Raw genomic sequence first — 20,429 nt, forward strand, 5'->3', positions numbered from 1 at the left:
TTACAGTAATTGTGACCTTACAACTTAGGTTTACAGGCATTAGACTGTGATTTACTTTATATGATGTGGCCAGATGCCTGCTCTTCTACCTATAGTATCTATCAGTACATCTGCCTGTTTGTGTTATCTGTTGTTCCCTGTTTATCTCCACTTCCGTTTATAAAACCGTTACTTTCCATCTACCCTGTACATTATGACTTTTTCTACATATCCCATCATCCCCTGGTTAACTACAGCTCCTTTAGAAACACACACACAGTATGGTTGCTTTCCAAAACATTTATTGGAATCCATTTTAGGTGTCTGTTCACTTTATCAAGTGAGAATGAAAGACACACAGTGTCAACAATACATTTCACAGCACAACAGTGCCTATGGTGGAACAACAACGTCCCAAAAAGCCTTTACAAAAGGCATATCAAAGCATGTGTAAATGTCCTTCAATAGGACAGTACATACAATAGAGTTAAAGCAAGATTTGAGTTAGCTAAGCAACCATACACGTTAAGATATAACCTTTACAAATCATCTTCATAGAAAATGAAAGGACTAAAGAACACATTGGTGCATCAAGTGAGCACAAAATGCATACACACATAAACATACACGTAAAATATCAAACATATTCTTCATTATGAATTAATACAAATGTGTTTTCAGCTTCTCCTCTGAGAACAAATAATCACATCAGTAGAATTCCGTTCAAATATAACAAGAAAATAATATAATTTCAATATAACTTTTGGAAATGTATTTCCTACAGCAAGAAAGATGGTAAACACCCATCCAGTTTGTGAGATAGAGAGTCATCTCTATGCGGTGGTTCTACCAAGGCCTCCAGACTGATTTGTGGCCTGTGATGGCCTGCTTCACTGGACCCTGGCTGTGGTTTTGGTGTTGGGAGGAGAGTGGAGAGGAGAGACAGATGTCCTGGCCAGCTCTCTGGAGGTTCTGGAGCATCATGTCCTTCATGGAGCTGGAAGACAGGAAGTGCAGTGTCTCCCTCCAGCACTGGGAGTAGCCCTCACTGTGGGCCCTCTGAGGAACTGGGCTCTGAGGCTGCAGCTGCTGCTTCAGGAACCCCACCGTCATCTCCAGGATGTCAGCCTTCTCCAGCTTGGCATTGGGGTCCTGTTTGTGGAACTCCCTCTCCAGCAGGGTCTTGAGCTGCTCTATGCAGGTGTTGATGCGGTCTCTACGCATCTTCTCCACAACTGGTTTCCTTAGCTGATGAAGAAAAGAGGGCATTCAGTTAGTTATCTGTCCTTTAAGTTCAAATCATGAAGAAAAGATTCAATAGTAAACTATGACACAAACATATGTTATAAACAATACTTACTTTATGTTTGTCTTTAATAGAGAGCATGGTGTTGTCAGAGTCTCTGGTGTAGGTAGGAGCCATGTTAGAGAGAGAGTGTGCTTCTCTGAGGAAGGCGAGAGGGTTGTGAGCTGAGAGAGGAGCCCACTCCCCTATTTATAGGAGGCCATTAGCATTACAAAGCCATGTGTACCAGGCTGGATTAGCTTTCCCACACTCAGAGGCCAGTGGGCGAGGCGGACATAACAATGGGAGAGGCATCCATTATCTCATGGTTTACTGGCCTCAACAGAGGGAACGGTGCTGCAGATATCAGAGGCAGAGACTGAATACAAGCACATCGTTACACTTTTATTACCTGGGAACATTCCCTATCAGGCCTCTGCAGATTGGGACTGAGTCAGACTTGATAAGGAACCCTAAAGGCATATAGATACTGCACACTTCACATTGCAGAAATGAATGCTAACCTATTAAGGAGACAATGAATATAATCAGAAGACACAATGTTAATTAAAAATCAACATGAATTCAAATAAATCAAATTGAATGTACTGCAATACTGTGATAGTACTGTAAGTGTGCTGTATAAATTAAATAATTTCTCTCCCCTTACATCCGTAACTTATATACCCTTTACATCTTCTCTGTCTTTCACATGTACAGAAAGCATGAGAAAGGTACACTGGGAGAGAGAGAGAGCGAGAGAGAGAGAGAGAGAGAGAGAGAGAGAGAGAGAGAGAGAGAGAGAGAGAGAGGGGAGAGAGAGAGAGAGAGGGAGAGAGAGAGAGAGAGCGAGCGAGAGCGAGAGAAAGAGATTGAGAGAGAGAGAGAGAGAGAGAGAGAGAGAGAGAGAGAGAGAGAGAGAGAGAGAGAGAGAGAGAGAGAGAGAGAGAGAGAGAGAGAGAGAGAGAGAGAGAGAAACATTCACATTGTAGATGCCAATTAAACACAATTATCCAGCACCTTCTGGGAAGGCACACTTCCATTGTGAGACACCTTCACTCAGCCCCCCCACAGAATATGTAGTAAATGTGAAAGAGAGTGTGGGAAAGCAGGAGAGGATCCTACTCATACCTCCTCCAGTCAATAGGCCACACCCCATCTCCCCTCCATCCACCACCCCCTTGCCCCCCTCTAGAGACACCCTTTCAACCTACTGCCCAGATCAGAGGCACTGCTGAGCCAGGGGGCACGTGTGTTCCCCCCACCTCGCCCTCGTTCACATGGCCGGCCTGTGTGCGTGCACACTTACCTAACACTGATTACACCTCTCCTCCTCTAATCTCCTCTGGCCTCTCATTAATGGAACCTGCAGTCAAACATCTGCCCCCACTGAAGCCTTTGGACAGTACAATACAGTGAACTTCACTCTCTTATCATCAGAGGCTATTACTAAATAATGTTTCTCCTATCACTCGTGAATAAGTCAATAGAATTGGTAAATGTCTACATACTTCAATAACTTACTAGACACTTGCATTAAAATGTTTAACATTGATTCAAATGGTTGCTCTAAACTAAATGGACAAAATTTGTGAGTTATTTGTCAATGCTTGATGTGTAAAGAGGCAGATGGCAAGGGTATTTTTGGAGGGAAATCATTTCTGGTCTGTCTTTTCTTCTCTCTTTAAAGATATTTCTAATAAGTGAGTCATGACTATGCAGATGAAAACATTATTTGAGTATGAACACATTCCAATGTGGACATTCCATCTATTCAGGAAGAAAAGCGATGGCCTCATTATAAGCACCTCCACACACACACACACACTCTCGCCCACGTGCATGGACACACGCACACACACCAAAACAGTCTCCATAGCTTTGAGCCCAGATGTCCCAGTGTCTGTGTGCAGCCAAAGGCCCTCTCCCTCTCTCCAGTGAGGAATGTGTGAGAGCTCCGACCTGCTCCTCTTTCCCACACTTAGCCCCCATTCACGGCTGCGCCCCACCCTGCCACAGTCGCCACTGATCCATCACCCCTCATTATGCCTGGAACTCAATAGGCCATCTGGAACTCTGCTGGGCGAGCCCAGGACTCTCACACGCTCCACACCTAGAGGAAGTCACAGGTAGATCATACTGGAATGCAAATAATAAGACTTGAGGCTGCTATTATGATATAAAGCCAAATACATGTTATATTTGTGTTATTGTCTGATAATGGAATACAGACATGGACATACAGTAAATACACAATCCAATGATACCTAAAAAAGACTGAACCTTCTCCGGAACTAGTTAATGGAAAAAACATGAAGTGGTACATTGCAGAGCAAGAATAAGATATTTATTGTTTTTGTATGTGTGAATACCTATTAAAAATGACCACCAACACACTGACCCATGACAGTACTGACAGGGCGTCGACTAAGACAGAAGTCAAACATTTGACAATTTCCCGCTTCAGGTCACATGTCCATGGGATACCATAGACCGGGGTGCACATTGAGGAGGATTTATCAGGTCTAAAGAGAGGTCAGGCATTTCCCAGGTCCCTGTGTGGCTCATGCCTCAAGGATACCCTACTTGATGAGGCGCGTGATACCAAGCACCTGCCCCTCTCAGGCGAAGCCTGGTTCAGCACAACAGTCAGGAATGCATTGTGCCCTTTTACATGGCACAGTTTGGCAGAAGAGAGAGAGGGATACATGTGGGAGATGCAAGGTTGGTTAAGACAATCTCACAATCTGGAGTTAAAAAATACACAGAAACAGCATGAATGAACAAAAATAGCTGTTTTTACTGTAAGATGTTAATTGATGTGACAGATAACATAGACCAACAAATTAAACAGTTCTATAATTATAGGTCCAAGTAACACAAGACAGTGCCCATGGCCATGAGTGAAACTAGGTGCACTAATTATAGCTAATAGGTTATTTAAAAGATATCACCGTTTATATGGCATCTCATGTGGTTATAAACATCACACAAAATTGAATAAAACATTTTGAAAGACATTGAAATTGAACCTTTAATCTTTGATAATTTGTATGGATTATCAAAGATGATCCAGCAGAACCCAACTATTTTGGAGTAGACATACTTTCCATTCAACAGGTTGTTTTCATTATCCTATAGGCCCATAATGTTGCCAGCAATGATTGCTGCAACTTTTCCCATTGAAATGGGCAACTTTTCATTATCTGTGGAATTTTGAATATGTAAAAAATACCAACAAAATTTGTATTGAAATTCTAACATTTCACAACTGTTGCACAACTGGACTGATGCCCTCTAACTAGAACTAGAGAGGAAACATGTATTGTAGAATTCACCCAGCTGACAGAGGTTTCCCGCCACAGAAGCCAGCTGCTGCTCTATTCAAAGACTAATCCTGTAGGCTGTGGTGTCCCAACTTTCCCACAGCACACTTTCAACAGAGCAACAATGTAAGTGTGCTGTGCTCAATACCGCATTCGTCACGGTCCTCAATGAGGCATCTCATTCCCAAGGGGCCATATAGAAAAATATCACGTTGATATATTGTTGACCGATTGGTGATGAAGCGAACAGGAAAGAGTCGTTTGCAAAGGTTCGCATAAACTACCTGTATATAAATAGACTGTCGCTGTATAGCCTATATCGAAAATATCCTTTCAATGACAACAGACATAGTATAATAATAATAATAATAGTTTTTGAAAAACGTATTATATAGGCTAATGTCTAATTATATGCTATTTATTATCATACTATTGTTATGGTTCATATTATAATACAATATGAGTAAGAGTGGCTATAACAATCATAATTATAACTTGCGCATAAGAATAACAATCATAATTATAACTTGCACATAAAATAGCCAAATCAAACATTGTGTAAGGTTGAATGAATTCATCAAACTAAGTAATGTATTAAAAAAAAATGCGGGAAAAAGCATACAGAAGGCAACGCCTCTTGATCCTGAATAATCTTCTGAAACCCATTTACTTACTCAGGATTTATTTCCCGCCTTTTGGTTTGACCGTGAATGGAGCAACATCTTGGTGTGCAGTCGCAAGGAACACAGTCAAATATTTCAGAGCATTTACTCTATTGCACAGTCCACCTGTTCCCGTGGGACACGCTCATTGTCCCAAAGCAATAGACAGTCAATTTAGCATGAAGTAATGGAACCCTCTTTCTTTGTACTGCCCGCGTTCCTGATTGGCCAGCAAGTGTGGGAAACCTGTCAAACTGAAACCCACACGGGTTTACAGTGTGAGGGGTGTATAAATACAGAAGCCCTGTAGAGGTGGTCAAACCACACTTCTGACATCCGCAACAATCTTTACTAAGAACAAACACCAACTGACCGACAGCAATGGCTCCTGTCAATATGTGCAACATTGTGAGGACCACGAAAGATAAAATCAAAGTAGGCTAAGTACAATTGACTACTGTCCTCTGTATTCATCATTTCAATTTGTTAACTTTTAATTTGAAGATGTCTTTTTAATCTGCGATTAACTAATCAGATTATTTATTTTATCTAGCTGAGAAAACCAGTGGTCGAGAAGATGCGCCGAGACCGCATCAACAGCAGCATCGAACAGCTCAAGTCACTCCTCAAAACCGAACTTCAAGCACACCAACCCAACTCTAAACTGGAGAAGGCTGACATTCTCGAGACAGCTGTGTTTTACCTGAAAGACAACAGCACGCGCCCTGCTTCTTCATTCAACGCAGCGTCAACTGTCCAGAGCTACGCGGAGGGATTCACCCGGTGCCTGGAGGAGACGCTGCGTTTCCTCTCAGCGCACAACCAGCCGACTGACTCGCAACATAAACTTGTCGATCACGTCCATCGGGTACAGAAACTTGGTGACAGAGTTGTGCTGAGTCCAAACCGCGCGACTGTCCCTCACAACAGCAGAACTCCGAAATGTGTCACCGCAGGTGGAAGTGGGCCTTTGTGGAGACCCTGGTGATGCGCATAGCCTATTTTGAGACTTTCGATGTCAAAACCAGATAATATGTTGGTCTAGCTGCACGACCAAGTATGATCTCTTGTAGGAAATTATTCCCTTTACAATTTATCTTTTGTTTTTAAAAGTTTAAATTATTGTTATTATTCTGTTTAGAATGTAAATTATATATCCTGTATTGTGCTATTGCGCATATATTTTTAACTTCACAATTGTGAAGTAAAATATTTTTACATATTGTAAAATATATTAAAGTAATACCTTGGTGTATTTATGGGAAAAGAACTCAGCCATATGTTGCTGAATTGTAATGTGTCCTGAAACAAACTGTGATTGGAACATTGATTATCACATTGATATGGAAATATTCCCCAATAAATAAAAGGAAATTACAATTTATGGACGAATCTCTATTAATTAGGCTACTATTTCTATGTTTTTTTACACAACACTTATAGACACGGTAGGCCTACACCTCTATTTAAAATAAGGTGGCACTTAAAGGCCAGGAATGACTGAACTTTATGCATAAAAATACATAATTTCACATCATTCAGAATGATACCAACAGGACTACACAATGATTTATACCAAAATATTTCAGCGAACAACTTAACCTAAACGAAGCCTACAAGACTACAGGTGGTCTCCATATTTCCCGACAAAAAAATATTGATGTACAGCCTTCCCACACAGAGTAACGTTACTATTTATTTTGCTTCCAACCATAAAAACATCTTGCTCTAAATGTCCCATTGGGCAAAAACTGGTTGAATCAACGCTCTTTACAAGTAATTTCAACCACAAAAATGTATGTGAAGACAAAGTGGAAAACGAATTGGATTTGCAAAAGTCATCAATAAGGGCATTTCGTCTTTTTTTCTTCATTTATTAACCAAACTTTTAACCTAAACCCAATCACATGGTGAAATATTTTGTTGATTTCACGTTGAATTCATGCTAGACTTTGAACTGACGTCTGTGCCCAGTGGAGTGTTTTCACTGCAGGAGCTTGATTTTGGGAGGGAGAATTAAGGCATGAAAGGCTCGATTCTGTTGAGTAAACATGTTCAAACTGAATGGTCCAGCTGCTGTTACACAAAAGCTAGCACTGGCGCCTCCGGAAAACGCTAGCTAACCGGAGCTTCTCTCCCACACTCACACCATTCAAGAGCTGTCAATTAGAAGCGCCAACATTCTCAATCCAACACATTGCGTTTTATTGCTGATATAAAGCTCTATGGTAAAAAAAAGAAATCAGATTAAATCTTACATGTGAATATGGCATTAGCCTGAAATTTAGGCTACAACAATGCCATTAACAATTGAATATGACCAGTGAATGTACATCTATGTATTAAAGGGAACAATGGACATCATATAATTCAAAGCGTGATGGGGATTTATTTGAAGCATCCCACATGCAGCTCTCCCAATTGTGCTGCACAACAGACATAATGTTATTCCATAAATCTGCATAAAAAAGCATTCCACTGCAGTATGTATCACCATGAGATCAGCCCCTAGAATACTTGGCATAGCTTTGTAATGACACTATAAAGTACCCAGGACCTGTGCTAAATATTTTGACATGACAAAATGACAATTATTCTTCAGACTTCTTTCAATAGGAATAGTAACACGTCATTTGTATTCCCCCTACAGAAGGTTGAGAAATGTTCAACTAATGAGTTACAAATATGCCAGTGACCAGTTTGAATATTTAGTTTGTCTAGATATGTTTCTTTCAATTTCCCTTTAGTTAATGAGCACCACTGCCTATGCCTGCCTGCACATTGGCTCTGGTTGTCTGATTCCATTAGGATTCATAACAGTGGAAAAAGTTGTGATGAGAAAGTTGAGTATAAAAAGAGACAGCAGGTTCTTTGGGCCTATACATCCAGACATTTGGTGTCTCTCAGGTAGTGGAGGATGCTGAGGGTAGAACGGCTCATAATAATGGCTGGATCGGAGCGAATGGAATGACATTCCACTAATTCTGGTCCAGCCATTATCATGAGCCTCTCCTCCCCAATTAAGGGGCCACCAACTTCCTGTGCTGCCAGGCAGTGCTCTTTCCCGTGTCTACACTTACAGCACTAACTTCTAACAGTTTGAAGGATGGGAGTGTGCCAAAGGCATGGTAAGGATGTCTCCTCCCACCTGACTTTGATGTGACAGGAGTGTGGCACTATGAACACATCACAGTGTGAGGGATGAGGTAGAGATGCTAGCACACACTCAAACATCCTGACAGGAAGTAAAAACCTTGGCTTTGTACGTTGACACCTCAGTGTAGGACAGCATTCCCAACTCATTCTGGGAATTCTTAACTCTTGTCAAATTGGCTAACCCTATCAGTCCCGAGACCCTAGCAAAAATTGGCTTTTCATTTATCTGCATGTCCAACCCTTATATTTAGCCTCACAATGAAGTGTTTGACCATTTTATTTTCAGAACAACCAGGGCTACAAACAGAACACAAAACAATTTGATAAATTAGTTGCATTCATGAGTTTTGACAAATGTCAAAACAATTGTCCAACAAAGCAAAACCAGATAAAAATTAATTTATATGAATGCTGTAAGTACAGAAATTGTTTGCTCAGTGGGAAATTAATATTGAACTGGTCAGTGACAACTGTGTGGAGTTTGGTGTTTGTGACAGAAACTATGTGAGCTTATTACAGTATTATAGATACTATGTCCTGGGATTTCCTATGATCTATGTAGAAGAGCCCGTTACCTTCTAACGTCCCTTGTGTAGCTTGTGAGCATCAGAGGAAAACATGTCACATGTGTGTTTGTTAGAGTCCCAACTTTTCATAGATCGCGTATATGAGTTTGTAGCTCAAACCATTAGGACGCTACAGACATTTTTGTAAAAAGACCCGGCCACCTTTGGGATGCGCCCTAGTCTCCTAAACACCGCCCTAGCTCAGCCCCCGTTAATCACACAGATTAATAGTTGGTATCGATGGACGCAGAAGAAATAGAGGAATCCAATGGTACAAGAAGTATGTAGCTCAACCTTACAATGTATAGAAGGGGTTAGAAACCGGAGAAACACCATCAGCTGTCACAATAACAACAGGGTATGGATTCAAGCAAGCCACATTCAGAAACAAAAATATGACATTAAACACAAAAGGTTAATATACTTTCTGAAATAATTTAATGACCATTATTACAAATTTAATAAAGGTCCATCTCTATTATTACCAATACAGGCACAATCGAAGACAAATAATTTCTATTAGCATTTAACAGAAAAATATTAAAACACATTTTATTAAAATATATCCCCCTGAAATTGTTTTCAAAACAATAAAGATGGCATGTAATTCAGATTGAGACTGAGCAATCACATGAAGTTGAAGCAATTAGCACTTACATACATTTTTTGCCAACGTTCAGTAAAATATTCTACAATTGGAAAAGAACAGTAAGTGTGCGGTTGCTGAGGTAAACATGATTAGATGGCAAAGTGGGGTTTAAGTAAAACGGTAACAGCACCCTCATGCTCAACCGGGTCTCAGAGCATTTTGTAATATTCTTAACGGAAATCCAAGACACTCCATTTAGTATGTTACGTTTCATATGGTATGTATTAATTTGTGGATGTCCATCACCCATTTTGTATGATATGTTACGAATTTGAAAAACGTACAATATGTTATGTATTTGGAAAATGTACAATATGTTATGAATTTTCAAAACGTATGATATGTTACAAATTCTAGCTAGGTGGCTAATGTTAGCTAGGATAGGGGTTAGGGTTAAGTTTAGGAGTTAGGTTAAAGGGTTAGGGTTAGCTAAAAAGGGTTAAGGGTTTGGTAGTTGAAAAGTAAAATGTGAAAGTTGTCCGTGATGAGATTCGAACTCGCAACCTTTGGGTTGCTAGACATTTACGTTATATGCCTGACCAACCACCCTACTTTTGTTTTTTTCTCACGTTACCATACCAAACATAAAATATCATACTAATTTGAGTGTCCCGGATTTACTTTTAGTATGTTATGTCTGGTCTATGAGACCAGGCTGTCATGCGTAGTCTCAATGTCTCTCTTTCTCTCCTCCCTCCCAGAGGACCATCCCTCAGGACTACCTGGCATGACGACTCCTGGCTGTCCCTGTCCCCAGTCTAACTGGTCGTGCTGCTGATCCAGTTTCTGCTGTTTGTATGCGGCAATGGAACCCTGACCTGTTCACCGGACGTGCTACCTTGTCCAGGACCTGCTGTTTTCGACCCTCTCGTTTGAACATATTCAAGAACGATCTGGCCATGTACTATTATAAATCTCCACCCAGAACAGCCAAAAGAGTGGCCACCCCTCAGAGCCTGGTTCCTCTCTAGGTTTCTTCCTAGGGAGTTTTTCCTAGCTACTGTACTTTACATCTGCATTGCTTGCTCTTTGGGGTTTTAGGCTGGGTTTCTGTATAAGCACTTTGTGACATATGCTGAGGGCTTTATAAATAAACACATGGTCCTCCTACAGCCATAGCTCAAGTGTAACAAGTCAAGTACATCACCTTTCCTATCAGAGACAGTCAGGAGGATGAGTATTAGTGTGACAATACAGCAAATCAATCATAACACAGCGAGGAACTGAGTTTAGGTTAAGGACTGTTAGTAAGGACTTTCTTAGCACCAAAAAAGGAAGATAACCATTCTTCCCTCTTTTTGCCATCACAAACACTTAAAATTATAAACATTTTGATACTTGAACTTTAGCTGTCATGAAATATTCATGGTCGAAACTCAGTGTTATTGTTTTTGTCAAAGGATGTTAAGGTGATAGACGGTCAGTTAATTTTTATAATACAATAGTCAGTTTTGTATGAATAAAAAAAACATCTTCCTCTCATAAAGTATTTGATGCTTAACAACTCTTTGAATACTTTCCTTAGGACAGAACAGGCGGAGACAACCTAACAGTGAGTAGTCTACATCTCAGGACCAGTCTGTACTGAGATGGTAAAAAAGCACATAGCAGCCATTTGATTAAAAACAGATGATTGATTATTACGTCTGTGGAATCCATGGTAGACCACACAGTTTTACTATGTCTGTGGATCCATGGGACGTTTTCATATTGTCATTCTTCTGTACAGCTAGCAGGCAACTTGGCTGGGTCAGCTGCAGCTCCTGCTGATCTCATGAAGTGCCAGAGGGGCACTGTTGCTCCCACTTTCAATTTAGAACAGCTAATAATTACATTTGTACATGTGTATAGATTCAGTGCATACTTATAAGGGCAAAAATGGACAAAACTTGGATGAATAAGGAGAGTATTTTTCTCTTCATTTCATTGTCCGTCTTGACTGGAGGAAACGCCTACAGATTCCTCTACAGAACTAGGATTGGATGAGGGAGGCCTAGGTAGGTGAGGAAGGGGTAGAGTACTGTCTTTTTAACCCATATAGGGGTACTTCCATTCTCGGAGCAGAACGTGGGTGGCCTTGACCACCTGTGGGGACGTCCATCGCAGTACGTAGTGAGGACCACCAGGTTTGTCATTAGTACCTTTGCAGACAAAAGTTCATGTTTTAGGTATTATTGATATCAATAAAGATGATGTACCCATTTGACAGAAGTTTCCATGTCAGACATAGAGAGCTAACCAGGAGTAATGAGAAGTCCTGATTTATAGAACTGTTGGCAGTCACATGGATATCAATGAGCTGTGGATTGGTGTGTGGGCTGTGGATTGGTACCTGAAGCTCTGGCGCCACCAAATGGTTGCTGGGCGACAATAGAGCCAGTGGACTTGTCGTTCACATAGTAATTTCCTGCAGCGTTCCGCAAGGCTTTGGCTGCCTCATTCACAACATTCCTGGAACAAAAACATTACTAAAGGGTTAGGAAGCAACATCTATTATCAATAAGCTGATCAAAGTTGGCTTTGCATTCATAATAGTTGTATATAAAACTGTATTATGTTCTTTATTTCATCAATACTGACACTCCGTAGCAAACCAGCTGAAGTAACCGAACGTACTTATCGAGAGCAAAGACAGCTCCTGTCAGGGCATATGGTGATGTGTTGTCTATCAGGTGCAGAACTTCCAGGTAGTCGTTCTCAGGGTAAACATAGACAGACAGAACTGGCCCAAAGATTTCCTACAGGAGTTAACCCAGAACCGAGTTATAACAGAGTTGTTATAAAGTTCCATATTAACTGAGCAATCACAATGCAAGGAAGCAAGGAGGACTGGCCCCCCGTTTGTGAAGCAGAGTGCACTGTAAACCCCAATGTGCTGTCATTACTAAAAACTTGAGGAAACCGGTTGCACTTAATATATTTGAGTACAGTTACCTATAGTGATTTTGTAGTCATTACTCATACCGAAAGAGTCACTGTGACCCTGTAGGGGGTCCAGAACTGAGTTGTATCAGCTTGAACACACCTCCAATATAATTTCCCAGTGTGCCTTGCCTTTGAGTGAATTGTAGTGTTACCACCCATGACACTATTTGTTGTTGATAGTTGAATTTGTTCATTTTCTGTCCTCTGGCTTTCACCAAGTGAGTTCCTAGGCAAATATTATCATTATAAATAACTCTTTATGACAATACATATCTCATAAGGCCTAATTTTGAGGCCTAGTTTTACCCTAACGCAGTGGCCTAAAACTCATGGTTTACAAGCCACATCAGGCCTGAAAATGTGGTGCAAAATTCCAGTAATTTCCCCTTTATTCACAGATTTAAAAAAAAATTATCCTGGTTGAAGCATATCCAGGAGTCTTCCAAACCAGATTTCTGGAAAACCTGGGAAATGTACCAGAACTTTGCAACCCTAACCGCAATTCACATTATGTTGGCATCCAAGGTGATGTGTAATTCCTATTGGAATCCAGCCAGAGTTAGGATATCCAACAGTTGAAATGTTTATTCACCCGCATCCTGCATTCATAGTGACTGCCAGGGTTAGAAACAGTTTGAGGAGACTACATAAACCATTTAATCTGGAACAACTATTTCAGTAACAGGTACAAGAAATCTAACTAAATGATTTGATTTGTTTAGTTATTTATCTTTGTGTAGCATAAGATTAATCAATCACTCAATGTACATGCAAAAACACAGATATAAAAATAAAACCAACCTACAGTAGAGCATGCTGGGAAAAAGTTAATTTGTTATCATTAATAAAAAATAAAAAATGTTGATTTGATAACTCATTTAGTTTTGAGTGAGTACCACAAACATTTTAATTAATAATGACTTTGAGTTCAACTTACTAGACGTTTTTGAGTTAAAAATGCCTTGGGGTTTACAGTGTGTGAAGCATGGCTTTAGTTAAACAAACATGGTGTCCATTCCATATATCCCTGTATACATGTTTATGTGAGTAAACCAAGCACTTGGCCCTGAGCCTGATCGCAGGCATCAGTTAAAACTGAAAAAATAATCCTGCTTCTTTTCTTCATAAAACAACCATATCTAACCGGCTAGAATAAAGTCAGTTACAGCAATTCAGACCCAACTGATTGTCTCTCATGTGATTATGACATGTATGCATGTCTGGTATAACTCTTGCAGGTTGGTTTAAAGAAGTGAGAACATACATGGTTAAAACTGGAATCACAGTACGAAGTTCCATAGGCTAATAACAGTGGTGAGTAAAGAGGTGATCTATAACTACATAACTACTTATCAAGAATATCGAGTCTTACCTCGGCCATGATGGCTTCTTGTGGGTCTGTGCTCTCAATGATGGTGGGCTCCACAAAGTAACCCTTCTTGTCATCACAGTGGCCCCCAGCAATAATGTTCAACTTAGGGGAAGACTTGGCATGGTCCAACCACTTCTTAATACGAGCAAAGGACTGAGACAAAAATAAATAATATATAAAGAGTCACTACAAGTAAAATAATCTTGAAAATAAAATAACTCTTGATCAGAAGTAATATAGCTGCTTCTGATCAAGCATCCAGAGTGGCAAATCTCACAGTACTGTACCTTGTCATCAATCACAGCAGAGAAGAATGTACTCCAGTCCTCCACAGGCTGGACAGGGGAATCATGGAGACCGTTACAACAACCTGACATCAAATTATCAACTACAGTATAAACTTCAACACTTTCAAATATCTCCTATTGGAGCACACGTCAACTGGCTGTAACTATTCCCACCAAAATAACCATAGTGCCAAAGTGACTGATGAAACAGTCCTAGAAGCTAAGGTCAGTTGTACACTCACGTCTCCCACTTTGAGCTGCTTGTGGATGTCCAGGAGCCCCTGTTTGATCTGGGGCCACAGAGAGTCTGGTACATACATCCTGGAGCAGGCCGAGCACTTCTGCCCTCCATACTCAAACGCTGAGCGGATGGTCCCAGTCACGACACTCTGCACATCTGCTGACTTGTGCACAAAATGGAAGTTCTTACCGCCGCATTCTGAAAGGTATGGTAGAGGAGGATGTCGGTGAGGCAGTTTTCAAAAACTGATATACACTCCCCTCCGTATTTATTTGGACAGTGAAGTTAAAATTAGCAAATGTGGCTCTATTCTCCAGCTTTTTGGATTTGAGATCAAATGTTTTGAATGAGACAAGAGTACTGAATGTCACCTTTTATTTGAAGGTATTTTCAAACATACAGTATCTGTCCTACCATTTAAAAATGAAAGCACTTCATATATCTAGTCCCCACATTTGAATAAGATTTTTTTTTCATAAATACTTTGACAAATTCACTTATAGTGTATTAAAATACTCAAAAGTTTTGTATTTGTTCCCATATTTCACAGCACGCCATGACTACATCAAGCTTGTGACTATAAACTTGTTGGATGCATTTGCAATTTGTTTTGGTTGTTTTTCTAATTATGTTTTGCCCAATAGGAACTGAATGGTGAATAACGTAGTATCATTTTGGAGTAACTTTTATTGTAAATAAAAATCACGAATAATTATGAATGAATAGTGAATAATGATGAGTGAGAAAATTACAGAGGAACAAAGATCATAACACCCCCCCCCCCCCAAAAAAAATGCTAACCTCTCATCATTCATGATTATCCATGGTAGCATCCACATTAATGTAGAAGTGTTCAGAAACATATTATATTATTATTTACAATAAAAGTGACTCCAAAATGACAATACATTATTCACCATTTAGATCCTATAGGCAAAACATAATCTTAAACACAACCAAAACAAACTGCAAATGCATCCAACAAGTTTGTAGAGTCACAAGCTTGATGTAGTCATTGCGTGCTAGTAATATGGGACAAAACTTTTGACAACTTTAATACACTATAAGTGAATTTGTAAAAATACTAATGGAAAAAAAAACTTCAAATGGGGGGACTAGATACATAAAGTGATTTCATTTAGAAACAGTAAAACAGATATGTATGAAAATACCCTAAAATAAAATGTGACATTCTGTATTGTCGCCTAATGAAACATTTGATCTCAAATCCAAAATACTGCAGTATAGAGCCAAATGTACAAATTTGAGCTTCACTGTCCAAATAGATTTGGAGGGGAGTGTAGATATAAGATGAGTATGAAGTCAATATTCTCATGTTTAATATTCAATATGTTTAATAACTTGACAGTGTGGTGGTGTACAGCATTTATCTCTATGGTTTACAAGCTATTGGTCCAACCCACCTCCTGCCACCCGAGGAAAATTCTTGTAGACATCCAGGTTCTGGGCCACCTGTTTCCACAGGTGCTTGAAGGTACTGAAACAGAAATGGGATGTTAAGAGACTCCAGGGTTGTTAACTTCTATTTAAGTTATTAAAAACAGTGTGGTACAGATTTGGTATTATGTACCAAAAGTGGCAATCAGTTTTAGGTATGCTTTAACATGTAGAGATAAACACATACGGGACACTGCCAGTGAAGTTGATGCCAGCAAGGTGTTCAGAGGAGGTGATGGTGTCTCCAAATACTGGTCCATCAGCCGGCACAAACTGGATGATGTTGGGGGGCAACCCTGAATCCCGGAGGACATTGTAGACAGCGTAGCTAGCTGACATGGCTGTGTCACTAGGCTTCCACAGAACTACATTACCCTGAAAAACACAGGCAAACAAAGAAAGTCCAGTTCAGACTATAACCAACAACACACATCAGGATCTAAATGTGAAATGTATTAGAACTATAAGGACAATTGGGTATTGTTGTTTGTAGGGGAACACTTACCATGAGAGCAGGTGTACCTGCCAGGTTTCCACCAATTGCAGTGAAGTTAAATGGGGCAACAGCAGCTATGAAACCCTGTAGTTAAAGGGGAAATAAAGGTGTTGACAACAACAACTCCTGGAAAATATGAGTTCTAGAAAATCCATCCTAACATATCCCCAAGTATACATGCTTTTATCTGTGACTATTATCAAGTTTAGATGATGCTAGGACCAGAGAGTGCTCACCTCCAGCCCACGGTAGAGCATGGTGTTGGTGCTACCATCACTGTCCAGGGGCTGCTGGCTCTCCAGTTCAACAGCGTGCTTCGCATTGAACCGGAAGAAGTCTATTAGCTCTGCAGCTGCATCAATCTCTGCCTGCACCACTGTTTTACCCTAGAAAATAAATCAGAAAAAAATGTGCTCATTCAATTGGCTCATTCATCCACCCTCCTCTCCCCTGTAACCTTTATTTAACTATTCCCCAGGTCATTGCTGTAAATGAGAATGTGTTCCCAGTCAACAACAAAAAAAGAGCGCTTAGGGGATGAATATCCACTTGATATTCAGCCATACAATTATAAGATTATTAACACAACATGTAGACTAAATATAGTATTTCACTGTACCTGGCCTATCATGGTTTTGGCCAGAATCTCAGCTCTCTTAGGTCCACTGATGATGTCAGCAGCCTTAAAGAGGACCTGGGCTCGGTCCTGGATGGGTTTCAGGTCCCATTCCCTCCGTGCCTGCACAGAGGCCAAGATAGCCTTGTTGAGCAGCTCCTGTATAAATCATACCGAGGCAACACCATCCAGTCAGGTTATGTAAATCTTGGTGAATGTCTGATGAATAAAAACAGAAGAATTGTAATCTTAGTTTACCTTGTCAGCATAGCAAAACTTGGCCAGTTTGTGAGAGTGGTTGAAGGGCTATCAAAAAGAAAATAAAGAATTACCATGATTAATAGGTAATAATACCTTCAGGAAATAACATTTAAAGACAGTGTGGTATTGGTCGAAATTTACATTTGACTAATTTAGCAGACGCCTTATCCAGAGCGACTTACATTAGTGAGTGCATACATTTTCATACTGGTCCCCCGTGGGAATGAAACACACAAACCTGGCATTGCAAGCGCCATGCACTACCAAATGAGCTACATGGGACTAGAATCCACAGGCAGGCCCCCAGCACAGGTAGTATGTTGGTTTATGATGGATGTTATAGAAAACTAATAACACAGCTGATAACACAACGTTATTACAGTCATTTCCAGTTTTACTTGACAGGCCTTGAAAGTATCCATTTGGATTAGGCAGTATGCTGTGTATCTGAGCAGCAGTGTGAGGGTAAACGTGAGAGCTTCAGTCTCCAGGCTCCCATATTTGCAGGCAGCATGGAGCAATAGTTTGCTCAGATTAGGGACATGCTGTTGACTCCACTCACCGATAGCTGGTATCTGATGTCTTTGGTCCACACATGTTCATCTCCAACCACACAGGGAATCTCCTCTGTCTTCCCCTTCAGGTCATCCAGGGCCTATCACACACACAACATTATTGAGTCTCATCTTTTATAGAGATGACCTTGTAGGTCATGAAGGGCATATGGAATGGTGCATGCGGTGGTTATTTGCTTGAGAGTGTGTGCTGTGTATGATTGTGTGTGTGCGCGCACCTTCTGCAGCTCGGCCCTCTCTAGACTGCCCTCGTTGAATCCCAGGATGGGCTCATTCTTCACCTCAACAGCTGCATAGGGGAAGGTCCTGAACCTGCACAGAGAGACACACATTAGGATAGACCGATGCACACTAAGTGAAGACGGACATATATGCGGCAGCAGACATCCCCAACATACATTATATCCCAAAACATGAGACTCAGCCTCATGGTGCAAAGTGAAGCATTTGTTCATCAGTGTATTACAGCCCTTTAACCTGAGGTAGCATACCGGCCATTCATTCACTTCACCCTCCATAACATGTTCTGCTCTTTTACATCTTTGTTTTGAATAATATGAAACTTAACAATGTGGTTATGGAAGAGAATGAATGCCATTCAGTTCATTTTGAGGCAAGTCCAAATTCTGTTGACCTGAATAAGACTTTACTGGCCATGTAGATTGTGGTCTTGGTGCGATATTGAACTGTCTTTTTATACAGGTGCCCCTCAGAGTTGGTTCTGTCCTGCCTCTTCCCTGCTAGATTCTGGCAAGCTGCAGTCTTCTGTCAGCTGGAATAAGTAACTTGAAGTAATCTCATAATCAGTTATTCTGTTATGACCAGTTGTTATAGCATAAAGGCTTAGAAAATGCAAGTCATGCATAAAAGATGGGACCATTTGGCATCTGTAAAAACTATAAAAAGCAAGACACACCTAACAGCAGCAAGCAATTGCAATAAGCAATTCATGCTTATTTGATATTTCACTATTCTCTGTGTGTCGGGGTGAACACGGCTGTCTGTGTAATTTCTTTGTGGAAAAGTTAGAAAACGGCCAAACTTCTGGTGATCGTGCATGCACTGCCTCAAAAATGATTAACTGCTCTAGTTTAAATAGTCAGTGAAGGTCAGAGTGTCTAACTGGGTAGACAGGGGCTCGTATTCAAATATTAAAAAACACCCTCAACTCCCCCAAAACATGGAACCGATGAAATATGATTAGTCAACTGCCTTCCCACATCTACACAGATGCTTCTCTGTCAATGGGTGACCTGGTGTACAACAACACAGCCTTCATACTGTTTATTGATCTTCCTCACCCAACAGAAAAGTCAATAGACCTCTATAGAGATTCAAAATATGGCTATAATGTTTTACCAAGGGTAACTGCATAAATAAACATTCATTCAGCTGGCTTGCCCATACAGGTTCCTTCTGTCCATTTGATTTCTTGCATAACACCAGTTGCCAGTGCTACTTCAGGTTTTTAGCCCAAGTCCACTGTCATAGAGATAGATAGAGGACTCATCATCGATATAACCATTTTAGCATGAACATTGCCATGGACATCGCCATGGAGGGCTTCCACCATTTTAAAGTAGTCAACTGGGTGGAGTTTCCTATGGGTGGGGTTTCCTATGGGTGTGCAGCAATCAGCCAATGAAGAAGGAAATTGACCCCTTTAAAATAGATATAGCCTCAATGGCGCTGCCCATGCTGTCACAGACGCTATAATAGAACAAGATAAAAAGAGGAGTTCTCGTTCCAGCTCTATGTGCCCAGGGTATATCATTCACGTTCTGATTTAATCAGAAAATACAAAATCATAAATAACTTATTTAAACCTATTTAGCTTGCACTTGACATTGAAAGGGTCTGGTGGCTGACAGGGAAAATCATTACATAACACCCAGTTAAATAAAGGTTAAATAAAATAAAAAACATTTAGCATTGCAGCAGCTTATTTTTTGTTGTTGTTCTACTTGGACAGTTCTAACTATAGTGTGGCAAAAAACGTTAGGTAGAGCAACAATCATAAGTCAAACATTGACTATCAGCTATCAGTAATGCAAATTACATTAGCTTGGTTACGAAAAGTCAAAGCTAAGGGGAGTTAGTCTCGTGTATGTTCATGTGAAAATACGTACCCCCTCCAAGACTGATAGAATGCTGATCTCACACGCAGCATGTTCCAATGGAAAATATGTAGAGAGAAAAAGGACAATCTAATAAAAACACACCCTTATAAGACCACTTCAGGCAACCGATACAATGTATCAAAACTGATTAGAAACATTGAAGCTGTTTGATATCTTGAGAATGTAGCCTACTGGTTGCACGTATAGCGAGTTCAGAGGATTCGGCCCGTACCAATATTCCATAGGGAGGCCACATTCATTATATTACCACACTTGCGTCTAAATTGTCACAGTAATTTACAGTATTTTATCTAAACAGAAATTACATAATTTAATCTTAATATTTACACTGTGAAACTGTTTTGAAATTGTACTTGTTAATATTTCAAAGAAAGAAGTATTGCTAAACACACCTCACATTTTCATAATGAAACTTACTGGAGGCTAAGAGGGCG

At 40.3% G+C, this 20,429-nt stretch overlaps 2 protein-coding genes across 2 annotated transcripts; both read right to left on the bottom strand.

The window, feature by feature from the left end:
* Nucleotides 1-264: 264 nt before the first annotated feature.
* LOC139535709 (transcription factor HES-5-like) lies at nucleotides 265-1,462 on the bottom strand. The gene is made up of 2 exons (XM_071335411.1): nucleotides 1,340-1,462; nucleotides 265-1,227 (listed from the first exon to the last, which is right to left on the bottom strand). The coding sequence occupies exons 1-2, from the start codon at nucleotides 1,400-1,402 to the stop codon at nucleotides 826-828; spliced, it is 465 nt and encodes a 154-aa protein (XP_071191512.1). The 5' UTR covers nucleotides 1,403-1,462; the 3' UTR covers nucleotides 265-825.
* A 7,927-nt stretch (nucleotides 1,463-9,389) lies between these two features.
* On the bottom strand, nucleotides 9,390-20,180 carry LOC139535710 (delta-1-pyrroline-5-carboxylate dehydrogenase, mitochondrial-like). Its single transcript, XM_071335412.1, has 15 exons — nucleotides 19,984-20,180; nucleotides 18,073-18,166; nucleotides 17,842-17,934; nucleotides 17,277-17,324; nucleotides 17,022-17,177; nucleotides 16,639-16,788; nucleotides 16,412-16,486; nucleotides 16,094-16,281; nucleotides 15,873-15,946; nucleotides 14,450-14,646; nucleotides 14,208-14,255; nucleotides 13,921-14,073; nucleotides 12,240-12,361; nucleotides 11,956-12,074; nucleotides 9,390-11,764 (listed from the first exon to the last, which is right to left on the bottom strand). The coding sequence occupies exons 1-15, from the start codon at nucleotides 20,022-20,024 to the stop codon at nucleotides 11,652-11,654; spliced, it is 1,671 nt and encodes a 556-aa protein (XP_071191513.1). The 5' UTR covers nucleotides 20,025-20,180; the 3' UTR covers nucleotides 9,390-11,651.
* Between the last annotated feature and the right edge of the window lie 249 nt (nucleotides 20,181-20,429).

The sequence above is a fragment of the Salvelinus alpinus genome, chromosome 12 (assembly GCF_045679555.1).
Source record: "Salvelinus alpinus chromosome 12, SLU_Salpinus.1, whole genome shotgun sequence".
In the NCBI taxonomy this organism is placed as follows: Eukaryota; Metazoa; Chordata; class Actinopteri; order Salmoniformes; family Salmonidae; genus Salvelinus; species Salvelinus alpinus.

What these genes read in the sequence shown, in the direction of transcription:
- LOC139535710 (XM_071335412.1), bottom strand. Translation starts at nt 20,024, where the DNA reads ATGCTGCGTGTGAGATCAGCATTCTATCAGTCTTGGAGGGG. An exon ending in ACATCAGATACCAGCTATCG is followed by an intron (nt 17,325 to 17,841) that starts GTGAGTGGAGTC and finishes TCTTTTTGATAG; the next exon opens with CCCTTCAACCACTCTCACAA. An exon ending in AGTTTTGCTATGCTGACAAG is followed by an intron (nt 17,178 to 17,276) that starts GTAAACTAAGAT and finishes TGATTTATACAG; the next exon opens with GAGCTGCTCAACAAGGCTAT.
- LOC139535709 (XM_071335411.1), bottom strand. Translation starts at nt 1,402, where the DNA reads ATGGCTCCTACCTACACCAGAGACTCTGACAACACCATGCTCTCTATT. An exon ending in CTATTAAAGACAAACATAAA is followed by an intron (nt 1,228 to 1,339) that starts GTAAGTATTGTT and finishes TTTCTTCATCAG; the next exon opens with CTAAGGAAACCAGTTGTGGA.